This window comes from Trichosurus vulpecula, chromosome 6, assembly GCF_011100635.1.
Source record: "Trichosurus vulpecula isolate mTriVul1 chromosome 6, mTriVul1.pri, whole genome shotgun sequence".
Lineage (NCBI taxonomy): Eukaryota > Metazoa > Chordata > Mammalia > Diprotodontia > Phalangeridae > Trichosurus > Trichosurus vulpecula.
In genome coordinates, this window is record NC_050578.1 from 55,007,666 (window position 1) to 55,020,288 (window position 12,623).

Consider the following 12,623-nt stretch of genomic DNA (forward strand, 5'->3'; position numbering starts at 1 on the left):
AGATGATAGTTTACAGGGTCCATTTTGGATTGGGAAGTCTCATTTAAATAATTGATGAATAGATTTTATTTGATTTTGTTTCTTTTTTTAATTTATTTAATATTTTTAGTTTTCAGCATTGATTTTCACAAGAGTTTGAAGTACAAATTTTCTCCCCATTTCTACCCTCCCCCCCCACTCCAAGATGGCATATATTCTGATTGCCCCATTCCCCAGTCAGCCCTCCCTTCTGTCACCGCACATCCCCCCGCCCATCCCCATTTACCTTACTTTTTTGTAGGGCTAGATAGATTTCTATGCCCCATTGCCTGTATATCTTATTTCCTAGTTGCATGCAAAAACATTTTTTTGAACATCTGCTTTTAAAACTTTGAGTTCCAAATTCTGTCCCCTCTTCCCTCCCCACCCATCCTCCCTAAGAAGGCAAGCAATTCAACATAGGCCACATGTGTATCATTATGCAAAACCCTTCCACAATACTCATGCTGTGAAAGACTAACTATATTTCGCTCCTTCCTATCCTATGCCCCTTTATTCAATTTTCTCCTTTGCCTCTGGCCCTTTTCAAAAGTGTTTGGTTTTGATTACCTCCTCCCCCTATCTGCCCTCCCTTCTATCATCCCCCCTTTTTTATCTCCTTCCTACTACTTTGCTGTGAGGTAAGATACCGAGTTGAGTGTGTATTTTATTCCCTCCTCAGGTCAAATCTGATGAGAGCAAGATTCACTCATTTCCCTTCAACTGCCCCCTCTTCCCTTCCAACAGAACTGCTTTTTCTTGCCACCTTTATGCAAGATAATTTACTCCATTCTATCTCTCCCTTTCTCCCTCTCTCAATATATTCCTATTCCATCCCTTAATTTGATTTTATTTTTTTAGATATCATCTCTTCATATTCAACTCATCCTGTGCCCTCTGTCTATATACATATATATATATATATATACACCTACCCTAATAGTGAGGTCTCATGAATTATACACATCATCTTTCCATGTAGGAATGTAAACAAAACAAAACAGTTCAACTTTAGTAAGTCCCTCCATTGACGTCTGGAATATCATATTCCCCATCAACTGCCCCCTCTTCCCTTCCTACAGAACTGCTTTTTCTTGCCACTTTTATGCAAGATAATTTATCCCATTCTATCTCTCCCTTTCTCCCTCTCTCAATATATTCCTCTCTCATCCCTTAATTTGATTTTATTTTTTAGATATCATCCCTTCATATTCAACTCACCCTGTGCCCTCTGTGTGTGTGTGTGTGTGTGTGTGTGTGTGTGTGTGTGTATACTCCAATTGTTTCTTTCTGGCTGTTTGCAGTATTTTCTCCTTCATCTGGGAGCTCTGGAATTTGGTGACAATATTCCTAGGAGTTTTTTGGGGGGGATCTTTTTCAGGAGGCGATCAGTGCATTCTCTCAATTTCTGTTTTACCCTCTGGCTCTAGAATATCAGGGCAGTTCTCCTTGATAATTTCTTGAAAGATGATATCTAGGCTCTTTTTTTGATCATGGCTTTCAGGTAGTCCAATAATTTTTAAATCATCTCTCCTGGATCTGTTTTCCAGGTCAGTGGTTTTTTTTTCAATGAGATACTTCACATTGTCTTCCATTTTTTCATTCCTTTGGTTCTGTTTTATGATATCTTGATTTCTCATCAAGTCACTAGTTTCCACTTGCTCCAATGTAATTTTTAAGATAGTATTTTCTTCAGTGGTCTTTTGGACCTCCTTTTCCATTTGGCTAATTCTGCCTTTCATGGCATTCTTCTCCCCATTGGCTTTTTGGAGCTCTTTTGACATTTGTGTTAGTCTGTTCTTTAGGGTGTTATTTTCTACAGTATTTTTTTTGGGTCTCCTTTAGCAAGTCGTTGACTTTTTTTCATGGTTTTCTTGCATCACTCTCATTTCTCTTTCCAATTTTTCCTCTACTTCTCTAACTTGCTTTTCCAAATCCTTTTTGAGCTCTTCCATGGCCTGTGACCAGTCCATGTTTTTCTTGGAGGCTTTTGATGTAGGCTCTTTGACTTTGTTGACTTCTTCTGGCTGTATGTTTTGGTCTACTTTGTCACCAAAGAAAGATTCCAAAGTCTGAGTCTGAATCTGAGACTGTTTTCACTGCCTGTTCATATTGCCAGCCAACTACTTGACCCTTGAATTTTTTGTTGGGGTATGACTGCCTGTAGAGTAGAGAGTACTTTGTTCCAAGCTTGAGGGGCTGCGCTGTTGTTTTCAGAGCTATTTTTACACAGCAACCTCTGCCACAGCAGCGCTCCTCCTCCCCCAAAAACTGCCAACCCAGACTGTGACTCAGATCTGAGCAGTCTGTGCACTCCCGCTGGGATCCACCGCTTAATTCCTCCCACCAGGTGGGCCTGGGGCCAGAAGCAACTGTAGCTGTAGTTCTGTAGCTGCACCACCTCCGCTGCCCCTGGGGCGGTGACCGAACTGCTAACTCCTTTCACTCTGTCCCTGCAGCTTTTCCCACTAATCTTCTCTGTTGTCTTTGGCATTTATGAGTTGAGAAATCTGGTAACTGCCACAGCTCACTGATTCAGGGCACTAGGGCCTGTTCAACCCAGCTCCCAGTCTGGTTGGACCAGGCTTAGCCCATGCTGGGCTCTGCTCCACTCCCCTCCCAGCTCCATGCGATAGGCCATACCCAGCAACCATCCAGGCTGTCATGGGCTGTAACCCTGCTTCCCTTTGCTATTCCGTGGGTTCTGCAGTTCTAGAATTTGTTCAGAGCAATTTTTTATGGGTGTTTGGTGGGTCAGGGGAGAGCCCTAGGCAAGTCCCTGCTTTCCAGCTGCCATCTTGGCTCCACCCCCCATAAAGTCTGATGAATAGATTTTATAATTAATTCCTGAAATTTCACCCACAGGACCAACAAAAGCGGAAAGAGCTGGTAAACAATGAAGCAAACACAAAAGAGGACATCAAACAACATCCTATTGAAGATCTTAAAGAAAAGTACTTAAAGATAAATGTACGTGATAGAAATTTAAACTCCTAAGACAGTTTTTTCCTCCTGCGTGACTGTAGTTTTGCTCTGAAAAGTTGCAGAAACTTAAAATATGGTCTAGGTCAGTGGTATCAAATTTAAATAGAAATGGATCCCTGCAGCCACATATTGTCTTAGAAAACCACAAATTAACCTCACCCATGCTGTGTTGTTCTTGTGTAATAGTTTTTCATTTGTGTCCAACTCTCTTTGACCCCATTTTGGGGTTTTCTTGGCAAAGATACTGGAGTGGTTTGCCATTTCCTTCTCCAGTTCATTTCACAGATGGGGAAACTGGAACAAACAGGGTTAAGTGACTTTCCCAGAGCCCTACAGCTAGTAAGTGTCTGAGACCAGATTTCAAACCATCAATTGAGTTTTCCTGAGTCCAGGCCTGGCACCCTACCCATTGTGCCATTTGGCTGCCCCCATCTGTGTGGTATTATATTTTTATTCATATTATTAAATATTTTCCAGTTACTTTCTTCTGATTTAGGCTTCAGGAACCTGTAAGTTTGACACCTGTGTTCTAAGATGTATCCATATACATTAATGAATTCTGTCATTTAGTTTTAAGCTATTTTTTGAGCAAATGAAAATGAAGAAAAATGTTGGACTACCATCTCATTAGTCACTCAGTGCTATTGTTTAGGGAACCATCTTTTGGTGTAGTTTAGTGATTAATGTAAAATGTTTAATCTATGTTTTTGCTAGACTTTTCATTTGTTGCTTTTAAACTATGAATATATAGATATAAACATGGACTGTATGTAAGTGACCAGTAAAAACCAAAATGAAATATGAAATTCAGTAAGGCGTAACATTAGTGTGTTCTGTCCTCTGTGATTTTACATGTGTGTATGATAATTTTCAAAGTAGAAGAACCTCAGTTATCCATCTAGTTCGCAATGCAGAAATCCTTTCTCTACAATTTGATGATCGTCATGTCCATCCTTTGGCTAAGTACTTCAATAACAGGAAATTACCTGCTCCCTGAGCCTGCCTTTCCTTGTTATGTGGTGTTTATTGTTAGTGATTCCTTCCTTTTACTGAACCCAAAACTGCTTTCCTGTAATTTGCTAGTCCTCTCCTCTTAATTGTAATCTCTCTCCAATATGGTACACCTTCAGATATTTGAAGACAAACAATCCTGTTCTCAGTCTTATCAAGGAGCCTAGGCTCCTTAAAGAGGAACCAGAGAACTCTGGCCTTCAGGCAGGAGGGGATAGAGTGGCTTGTTGTACATGTGGGGCCTGTTCTGGGATAAAATTGGGCTCTTTTTTGAGGCCCCTGGAAAGATTATCTAAGTAGGTTTTAAAATTCTAGATAAACCTTGACTGTTGAGATCCTGGAGAAATCTGGCAATTTTTTTTTTAGGTTACAATTAATTGTTTTTTTCCATTGAGTGTTCCTTCACCAGTCGGTTCCATTGGTGTAGTTTTGAAAACTTCCCATGCTGATTATTTGACTGGTACTTTTTCTTTGCTTAAATTCTGTGTATAAATATTGATACATTCTGCATCAGCACCAATCTCTGTAGAAATCGTGAAATCAAATTTAGTAGGAGAAAATGGAATCAATAGACTGCTACTGTTGAGTAGAAATGTTCATGTGCTTTGGCATTTGAACCAACCTAGACTATTTGCCTATAGGAACTAGGCTAAGTTGTTTGTATATTTGCCTTGCACCTTTGAGGTAAATGTTTCTTTGCAAAACCTAGTAAAAAGAAAACCACATAGCACCAAGACCCAACACTCTAAGTGCAGTCTGAATAATATAGAGGCCATTTATGCCTCAGACGTCTATCTCTGCAGTCCAGCTTTGTGTTGCCTCTGCTTGTCTTTAAGTATCCCCAGCACACTCTTTGGCTGCTTTGAGCTTATGGCTAGTTAGAACCCTCCAACTGTGTTCATCACCCTGAGTTAGGCCAGGTTTCCTCCATCCCGTTGCATTATCATTCATTTCAGTTTCTTACCCTTCCCTGCTGACAGCCCTCTCCCCCCGCCACCCCATTCCCCAAGGTGGTCATGAGCTACTTAAAATCTTGGCTGAAAAGACTTATTTTAATAATTTCCTAATTTAGTAGTTTAGTTTACTAACCTAGTGAGTTTGTGTTACATAGATTACATAATAATATCTTTGCTAAGTACATGGTAATGTCTTAAATTGGCTTAAAAAAGTTAGGACATCCTAAAATACATGCTGTCTACACGTCTAAACTGAAAGTATCTATTTGCTCAAATAAAATCTTTTGCCTTATTACTCCCCTCTCGGTGAAAGAATAGATATTTGCTCTATTTCGTTAGCCTTACATCTGCTACCAGCAAGATACTTGGCCCAATAACCAAGTCAAAAGACAAATTACCTTAGAGAATAGAAGAATAGAAGTTTATTAATTTGTGTTTTCCCCTGTGCTGGAGATAGATTAACCAGAATTAAGTTTTTGGCCATCAGATGCCTATTGATTTTTTATTTATTTTACATCTTGCTGATGTTTTCTCTTGCATAATGTATTTGTTGATTCAAAACAGGAATGGGTTTTTAATAACCCTTCTGCACAAAGAATTAAAACTAGTGTTTATAAAGCTCTTCAAGGTATTTGATTGAAATAAACTCATGTCTTAACTAAGCTATTCTAATTTTCCTTAGGAACTTCTGAAAAAATACACTATGATGGAAAATCACTGTGGGTTCTTGAACAGACTTTCTCTTGATTTGAAGAGGGCATTTGAAAACCAAAATCCGCTCCAGGTCAAAGTTCAGGCCTGCCTTTCTCACACTCCTCAGGACACTAAAGCTGTCGGGAAACTTCTGGCTAGTAACAGGAGGTGCAATAATGATCTCCACTCGAGTAGCACGTGCGTTCTGAAGAAGCTGGAGGTATGTGCTTTTATGGGACTCTTTTTTTCATGTTTTTCTTACATCACGCTCTTCTCTCTTTCCAATTGTTCCTCTTCCTCTTTTGATTTTCTTGGTTTTTTTTTTTTTTTTAGATTTTTTTCTTTTTCTTTTTTTTCTTACTTGATTTTCAAAATCTTTTTTAGCGCTTGCATGGCCTGAGACCAATTCGTATTTTTTTGGAGGTTTTGTCATCTTCTTAGAATGTGTTTTGATCTTCCTTGTCACCATAGTAACTTTCTATGATCAAAATTTTTTTTATGTTGTTTGCTCATTTTTTCCAGTCTGTTTCTTGACCTTTGAGTCTTTGTTGAAGTGGGCCTCTGCTTTCAGGATGGAGGGCTTTGTGCAGCTGTTTTCAGAGATACTTCTAGGGACCTCTAAATTTTCAGTTCTTCCAAGGTGGTATGATCTAAGGAGAGGTGTGTTTACTACTTTCCTGGCCTGTGCTCTGCTCTCTTTTCTGCCCTGGAATTGTAAAGAGGGTCCCCAATCCATCGCTGCTGCAAGTTCTGATGTGCTAGTACTCTTCCCCACCCTGGGCTTGCCAACAAGGACTGAAACCCATATCTGAGTGTACCCAAAGCAACAGAGTCCTGCCCTCGGTTCCAGCAGAGAGACCCCTGTTAGCTCCTTTTGATCAGTTGTTCAACCCCCTTACTGTCTGTGGGCTGAAAGCTCCAGAAGCAGCTGCTAACGCTACGGCTCCTGATTCAGCCACTCCCAAGGCCTGCTCCTGGTTTGCTGGGGCCCTGTCCATGCTGGACTGTGCTTCACTCTCACCCAGGTGTGACAGACCTTTCCTCTTGACCTTCTGAATCATCTTTGTCTGGAAAATTATTTCTCCCCATCCTTTTGTGGGTTCTGCCCCTCCAAGAGTTTTTTCATGACATTATTTAAAAATGTTCATAGGGGTTTTGGGGAGAGCTCAGGCCAATGGCTCCCTTGTCTCTGCCATTTTGGTACTCCTCTCCCATACAACTTCTTCCACATAGTCTTCTGCCACCAAAGTGGGAATAGGCTTACGCAAGTTATACTCTATATTTGATTTTAGTATTTGTGCCTCGGATTTATATCCTTTTGTGGTTGTGGAATGTATTCTGTCTACTCTCATATCTTTTATGTACCAAGTTCACCAGCTGAAGGAATGGACAAGTATCTTTGAATCTTATCTGAAGCAAATTTCCTAATTTGTTTCCTTTTCTTCCTGCTAGGGCGTGTTAAAGCATGTTATAGACATAAGGAGAGAACATCATAATACCATCTGCAGATTTGAAATGGACTTAATTGCGGAGGCAGAAAAGCAGAATGACTTGTTTATTAAAATACAGCATCTTCAACAACACTCTGAGACAGGATCTCAGGAATTATGTGGCTACAAAAATTTGAGCCAAAAGATGGATCTCCATATTGAGGTATGAATTGTTTAAAAGGAGTTTTTTAAATGCTTTGTGTGTTTATGAAAAATAGGAATGCATTTATTAATATGGATAAAGCAAAAAAAGAAGCAAAACGTTTTTAGAACTATGTCCTGTAAAGCCCTAGTATGCAGAGCAGTGGCCTGCCTCACTTCAGAGTTCCCCAAGTGAACAGTGACCAAATAACTCTTTCATGAGGACACTTATACTCAAAAAGACAACTCTTAAAAATATTTTCCAAGGCCTAATTTATCCATAGCTATAGAGCTGAAGAGCTTTGTTTCCCTATGCCCTTGTCCTTTTACCTGTCCTAGCAATGAGCAAAGGCTAAAGCCCTACTTCTCTACAAACCCCTAACCCCTTAGACTGGCAATCCGGACCTCTATGTGGGTCAGACAAAAAGCCAGGCCCAGAAGAATATTGATAGTTGAGTTTAAAATAATCCAGTTTGAGTTAAAATAAAATATCCATATTTATTCCTTTTCCTTTTAGAAATGTCAAAGCCTTTAAGATATGTAGAATGTCACAAAATATTAATCATAAGATCATAGAGTCTAAATTGGAAGGGACCTCTGGAAAAATCTTTTCCAGCTCTCTGATCTTATACATAAGGCCTGCTGAGGTTAATTGCCCAAGGTCATACAAGTACTAAGTACCAGACCCACCGAATCCAAATCTACATTTATTTGCATTACACCATTATCATCATAAGAGTTAGCCAAAGGTGAGAATATATATGAATACAATAGAATAAGCTATTTTTATATGTCTTTAAGTTTCCATTTCCATGAGGACCCTTAACTATATAACACATAATGCCTACCCATTGAATCTACCTACTGTCTCTCCACACAGAAATACCCATTTTCCAGGTTTGAGGAGTCTCATAGAACTAGTATTGCCATTTAGTGACACTGTGGATAAGTAAACATAAGGGTTGTCATCCTGTTGATGAAATATGGGCCAGGATTTAGAGTTAGGAAGGACTCTGGAGATCCTCTAGCGCATCCTCTTCTTTTTCAAGTAAGTCACACTCGTATTCAGTAGGAATGAGGATTCAACCCTGATCCTTTTCATTTCCATTTCATTGCCCACTCCCCAGTCAGCCTCATCAGCTCACTGGTTTTTTTTAATATGATAGCACATTCTGGCAGATTTTAAATCAGACAACTAGAGTTTGGGGAGAAGCAGCTTTAATATAGCTCATGTTCCCTGCCAAAGTATGTACTATAAATTACTAGATTAAGTTCTCTCCGTTAGAATTACACTCTTAATTTACCTTAAAATATTACGGTATCTGAGGGATTCGAGTTAGGTATTGGCCTCCATTTTTTATCATTTAGAACGGTGATGAAGTTTGTCATGTTTACATAAAGTCTTCTCAGAACTCAGGAAATTAATACTCTTCTCCACACAGCAAATTCTCAAGGATGTTTCAGAGACTCAAAATGATATCAACAACATGATAGCAGAGTTCCAACAACTGTTAAATGCTAAGAAAGAAATTATCTTGTCCTTGGAAATGTGCTTAAGCACACATCTTGATGCAGAGAGCCTTAAAATAATACAGGAGGAGAATGATAGGATTGTGCATGTGAATAATTTGTATCATAATAAAATAAAGGTGAGTGTGATTTTTCCCCCCATTTTTCTTTCTCTATAACTAATGAAAAATTTACTTTATGCAACAGATGCTTCCATGTAATACAGTAAAGATAGTCACTTTGTATATAACAATTACAAACACAGTTAATGGTCTTTATATGGAGGGAACAAATTCCATGTGTGCACAATATTGAGGACAAATGTCATTCCCTCTTACTGTTTCTTCCCCACCATGTTGTGGTACCTGAAGCTTGTGGGAGCATTGGCTCATAGATCTAAAAGTGGAAGCAGCATGAGAGAGATTCCCTTATACCATCCCTTCATTTTACGAGAGGAAGAAACCAGAGAGGTTAACTGCCCAAAGTCACAAAGGTGACCAAACTAGGAATCAAACCCAGGCACTCTGATTCCAAATCCAGAGCTCTTCTCCCTGTACCATGCCTCCCCAAGCCATCTGCATGTTCCAGTACCCCCAAAGCTCTTTAGCACAATGGGGCTACAAGAGTGTATAGCACTATTGTTATAAACTAGGATGTACAGGAAAGTGAGAAGGAAGGCCAGCTGGCTGCTGAGGCCCAGGCCCCAAAGAGTTGTTCTGCCTTGACAGCATCACCACCATCCAGGGGTTTGGTTCTTGGCTTGACAGGATTAGAAATTGAGTTTAATTAATGCTTCTTGTGCAAACAAGTGTACAGGCTACAATACGATATTCTACTTCACTTAGGACTTAGCTTGTCATTATCCGTGGATACCATCATCAGTACTCTCTAGCCCTCTTGAACCCTACTTGTTGATGTGCTCATGGTGGCATCATGATGCCCTTTGCAGCAACTGAAATGACCCATGTATTTGGCCACTTGTAGCACTCAATCACATCCTCACAATCTGCCCATGCGTATCTTCAAGAAATATTGTGACTGTTAGTCCCACATACATTGTGGAAATCTTTCTTTGTCTCCTTCACTGTTTCAAAGAATTATCTATACTCAGCCACTCACGCTTGAAGTGTGATGATCTGGCTTCCATGGAGAAACAATGTGGAATGTTTAGAACATGCACTGGGTGTGTAGGCAGAGAGCTTGGGCTCAGGTCCTGGCTCTTACATTAATACTTAGGGAACTTAGGAAAGTTATTCAGCCTCCCTAATCATCATCCTGAATAAAATACAAATTCCTCAGCCTGGTTTTCAAGGCCTTTAGTCTTCCCCAATCTCTTCCTTGGCCCCTTCTTTGTACACATTGTTCCCCATCCCTCAAGTGGACCCCTCTGTCCATCCTATCTGTCCTTGCTGACATTTCTTCTCCTTCAGAACCCAGTGTTTGTGTTGTCCTCTTAATGATATCCCACTTTCTTTAACCTTTCCACATACCAAACTAAGTCACCTTCCCCTCTAAGCTCCCACACGACTCTGCAGATGTCATTATCAATTTATTTTTTATTTATTTTATTGCTATTGTATTTTATTTTATGATATTACAATCGTTGTGTACATCTCACCCTCTTAATGATAAGCTTCTTAGGGCAGAAATTATGTCATTTTGTTTGGCAGGGGGCAGGGTGTCATCTTTGTGTGCCCCTCATTTCAAGAAAAGTGTCTTGAACTTTAATAATGTGCATTTAACATAATGCACTTAATAAACATTTGTTGAATTGGATTGGATAGGCTATTATGAATGAATCATCTGAGTTTGAGGACAAAAGTGTTGCTGTATGTAAAGAATGGGAACTTGAACTGAGACAAATGAAGGACAAGAATGAAGAAATGGTAAAGATGTTCCAAACTGGAAAGACCACCCTTCTACCGCTGGATTACTTGAACACTCTTACTGTAGGAGAAAATAGGAAACACCATCGTAAATTGAGCCACAGAAGACAGACCACAGAGGTATTAAAAAAAATCATAGTTTTACCTCACTTTTAACTCAACTTGCAACCTTTCTTTTAGGGTCATATTTCTACATGATTTTCTGTAAAATAAACAAATTTCTGTGTATGTATGTATGTATGTGTGTGTGTGTGTGTGTGTGTGTTTATGTGTATATTGTCAACAGGCAATCACAACTTCAGGAAACTTAGGTGAAAACTAGGTTTATTACAAGAAAAATGAACATGAATGTGGAGCCCAAAGAGTTCATAATCCTTATGGAAGTTTGCTTATTTATGACATTCAGACAAAGGAAGGAGGAGGAAACACAGAACTCACCTAAAGAGACATAGCATGGGAAGGGAAAAGGTGCAGTAAAAGTGGGAAAAGGACAAAGCCCCTCCCGCAGGGGATGAACAAGGTTATGGCAAAAGCCACATTCTTCTTCCTTGGGAGCTGCTAGACCATGAAGATAGGATGGTCTGCTTATCTACAAGGGTCCTAGTGCAGAGTGATTGGCACCTATTTTGACTCTTAAGGACTCACGGGGAGTCCCGCTTGGGATGCAAACAACATGTTATGGCAGCCCAGGTGGGGCTTCATCCTTGACGTATTCAGGGCCTCCTACATGATCTGGGTCCAGTGTTTCTGCAAAATATGGCAACTCAAAAAGAGAAGTTCAAGGACTCCTTCACATTCCTAGACAATATGTATATGTATCACTGTGCTTCCTGCTTAATTGCAGAAAGAAGTCTGTGTTTTAATTACACTTTTCTGAAAAGCTAAATTTATGTCAAATTACAGTCTTGAAAGTTGTTTTATTTTTTAAATTTGTACTCCAACAGAAAGGAATTGCGCTCTCTTGAATAAAGTGAACTAGTCTTTATATACTATAGAATTTTGGACAAGAATTCCTGCAGTAAAAACTGGTGCCAATCAACAGTCAGTAAATGCAATTGATTTTTTCTGGATCTATATTTCTTAGTCTGATTACTCCTTTATTTGACTGCCCTTGAAGCTACTCTTAGTGTGTAAAAAGCAAGTTTGACATTTCTTTTTTTTAAATGCATTGTCATTTCGTGGAGGAGAAAAATAAATACGAAACAAATGTGTCATTTTCAACCAGGACAAATACAGTCTACTAATTTACAAGTTACTAATTTAATAAAGCTATCAGTGTATTGTTACTGGCAACACAATGTCTCATGGACTGGTGATATTGTTTTTGGTTTGCTACATAGTTCTCTTTCATTGGTAATTAGTTGCTTTCTAATGAAAATTTGTACTTTTGTTAATTAATACGTGCCTATGGCATGCATAGCTAGCAATATATTACTTATACATTAAATCATGTAACAGAAAATTGTATTCCTTCATTTTTACTTTAAATTAAAAAAAAAAAAAGCTTCTCCCTATGAAAAAAGACCATGGCATCCAGGTAACAGATTAAATTTGGCTTCTTTCCTCAACATTTTGACTTCGACTCATGCCAAGTAGTAAAAGTTATTTAAAAATACCTACCAAGTAGAACATATTGTCAGCTTTGTTTTAAGTGTAAATAACTTTATTTTGGCTCGCTCTTTACCTTAAACCTCTTAAGAATCATTTTAATGTGGACTTTTTGTTGATAGGAAATTCAAGAAACATTTCGTGAAGACAAAGAAAACAAGCATAAACAACAGGAAATTGATCAAATGCAGAAAAACCTTGAAGTGGCTAAAGTTGTGAGTAACAAACATCTTCAAAGTCAACAAACAGCAGCACAAAATTGTCAGGTGAGCTTCTAGAGAAGTCTTCTTGCACTTGTTGCACACCCAACTTTTGGGAGGGTGTGC

General features: G+C 39.1%; 1 protein-coding gene across 1 annotated transcript in view; it reads left to right on the forward strand.

Annotated features, from left to right (window-relative positions):
* Positions 1-12,623, forward strand: part of CENPE (centromere protein E) — a 109,127-nt gene that overhangs the window by 80,570 nt on the left and 15,934 nt on the right. The window contains exons 36-41 of the mRNA XM_036762331.1: positions 2,884-2,988; positions 5,653-5,883; positions 7,116-7,316; positions 8,737-8,943; positions 10,588-10,809; positions 12,420-12,563. Of these exons, the coding sequence (XP_036618226.1) occupies positions 2,884-2,988; positions 5,653-5,883; positions 7,116-7,316; positions 8,737-8,943; positions 10,588-10,809; positions 12,420-12,563 (1,110 nt within the window). The remainder of the gene's footprint in view (positions 1-2,883; positions 2,989-5,652; positions 5,884-7,115; positions 7,317-8,736; positions 8,944-10,587; positions 10,810-12,419; positions 12,564-12,623) is intronic.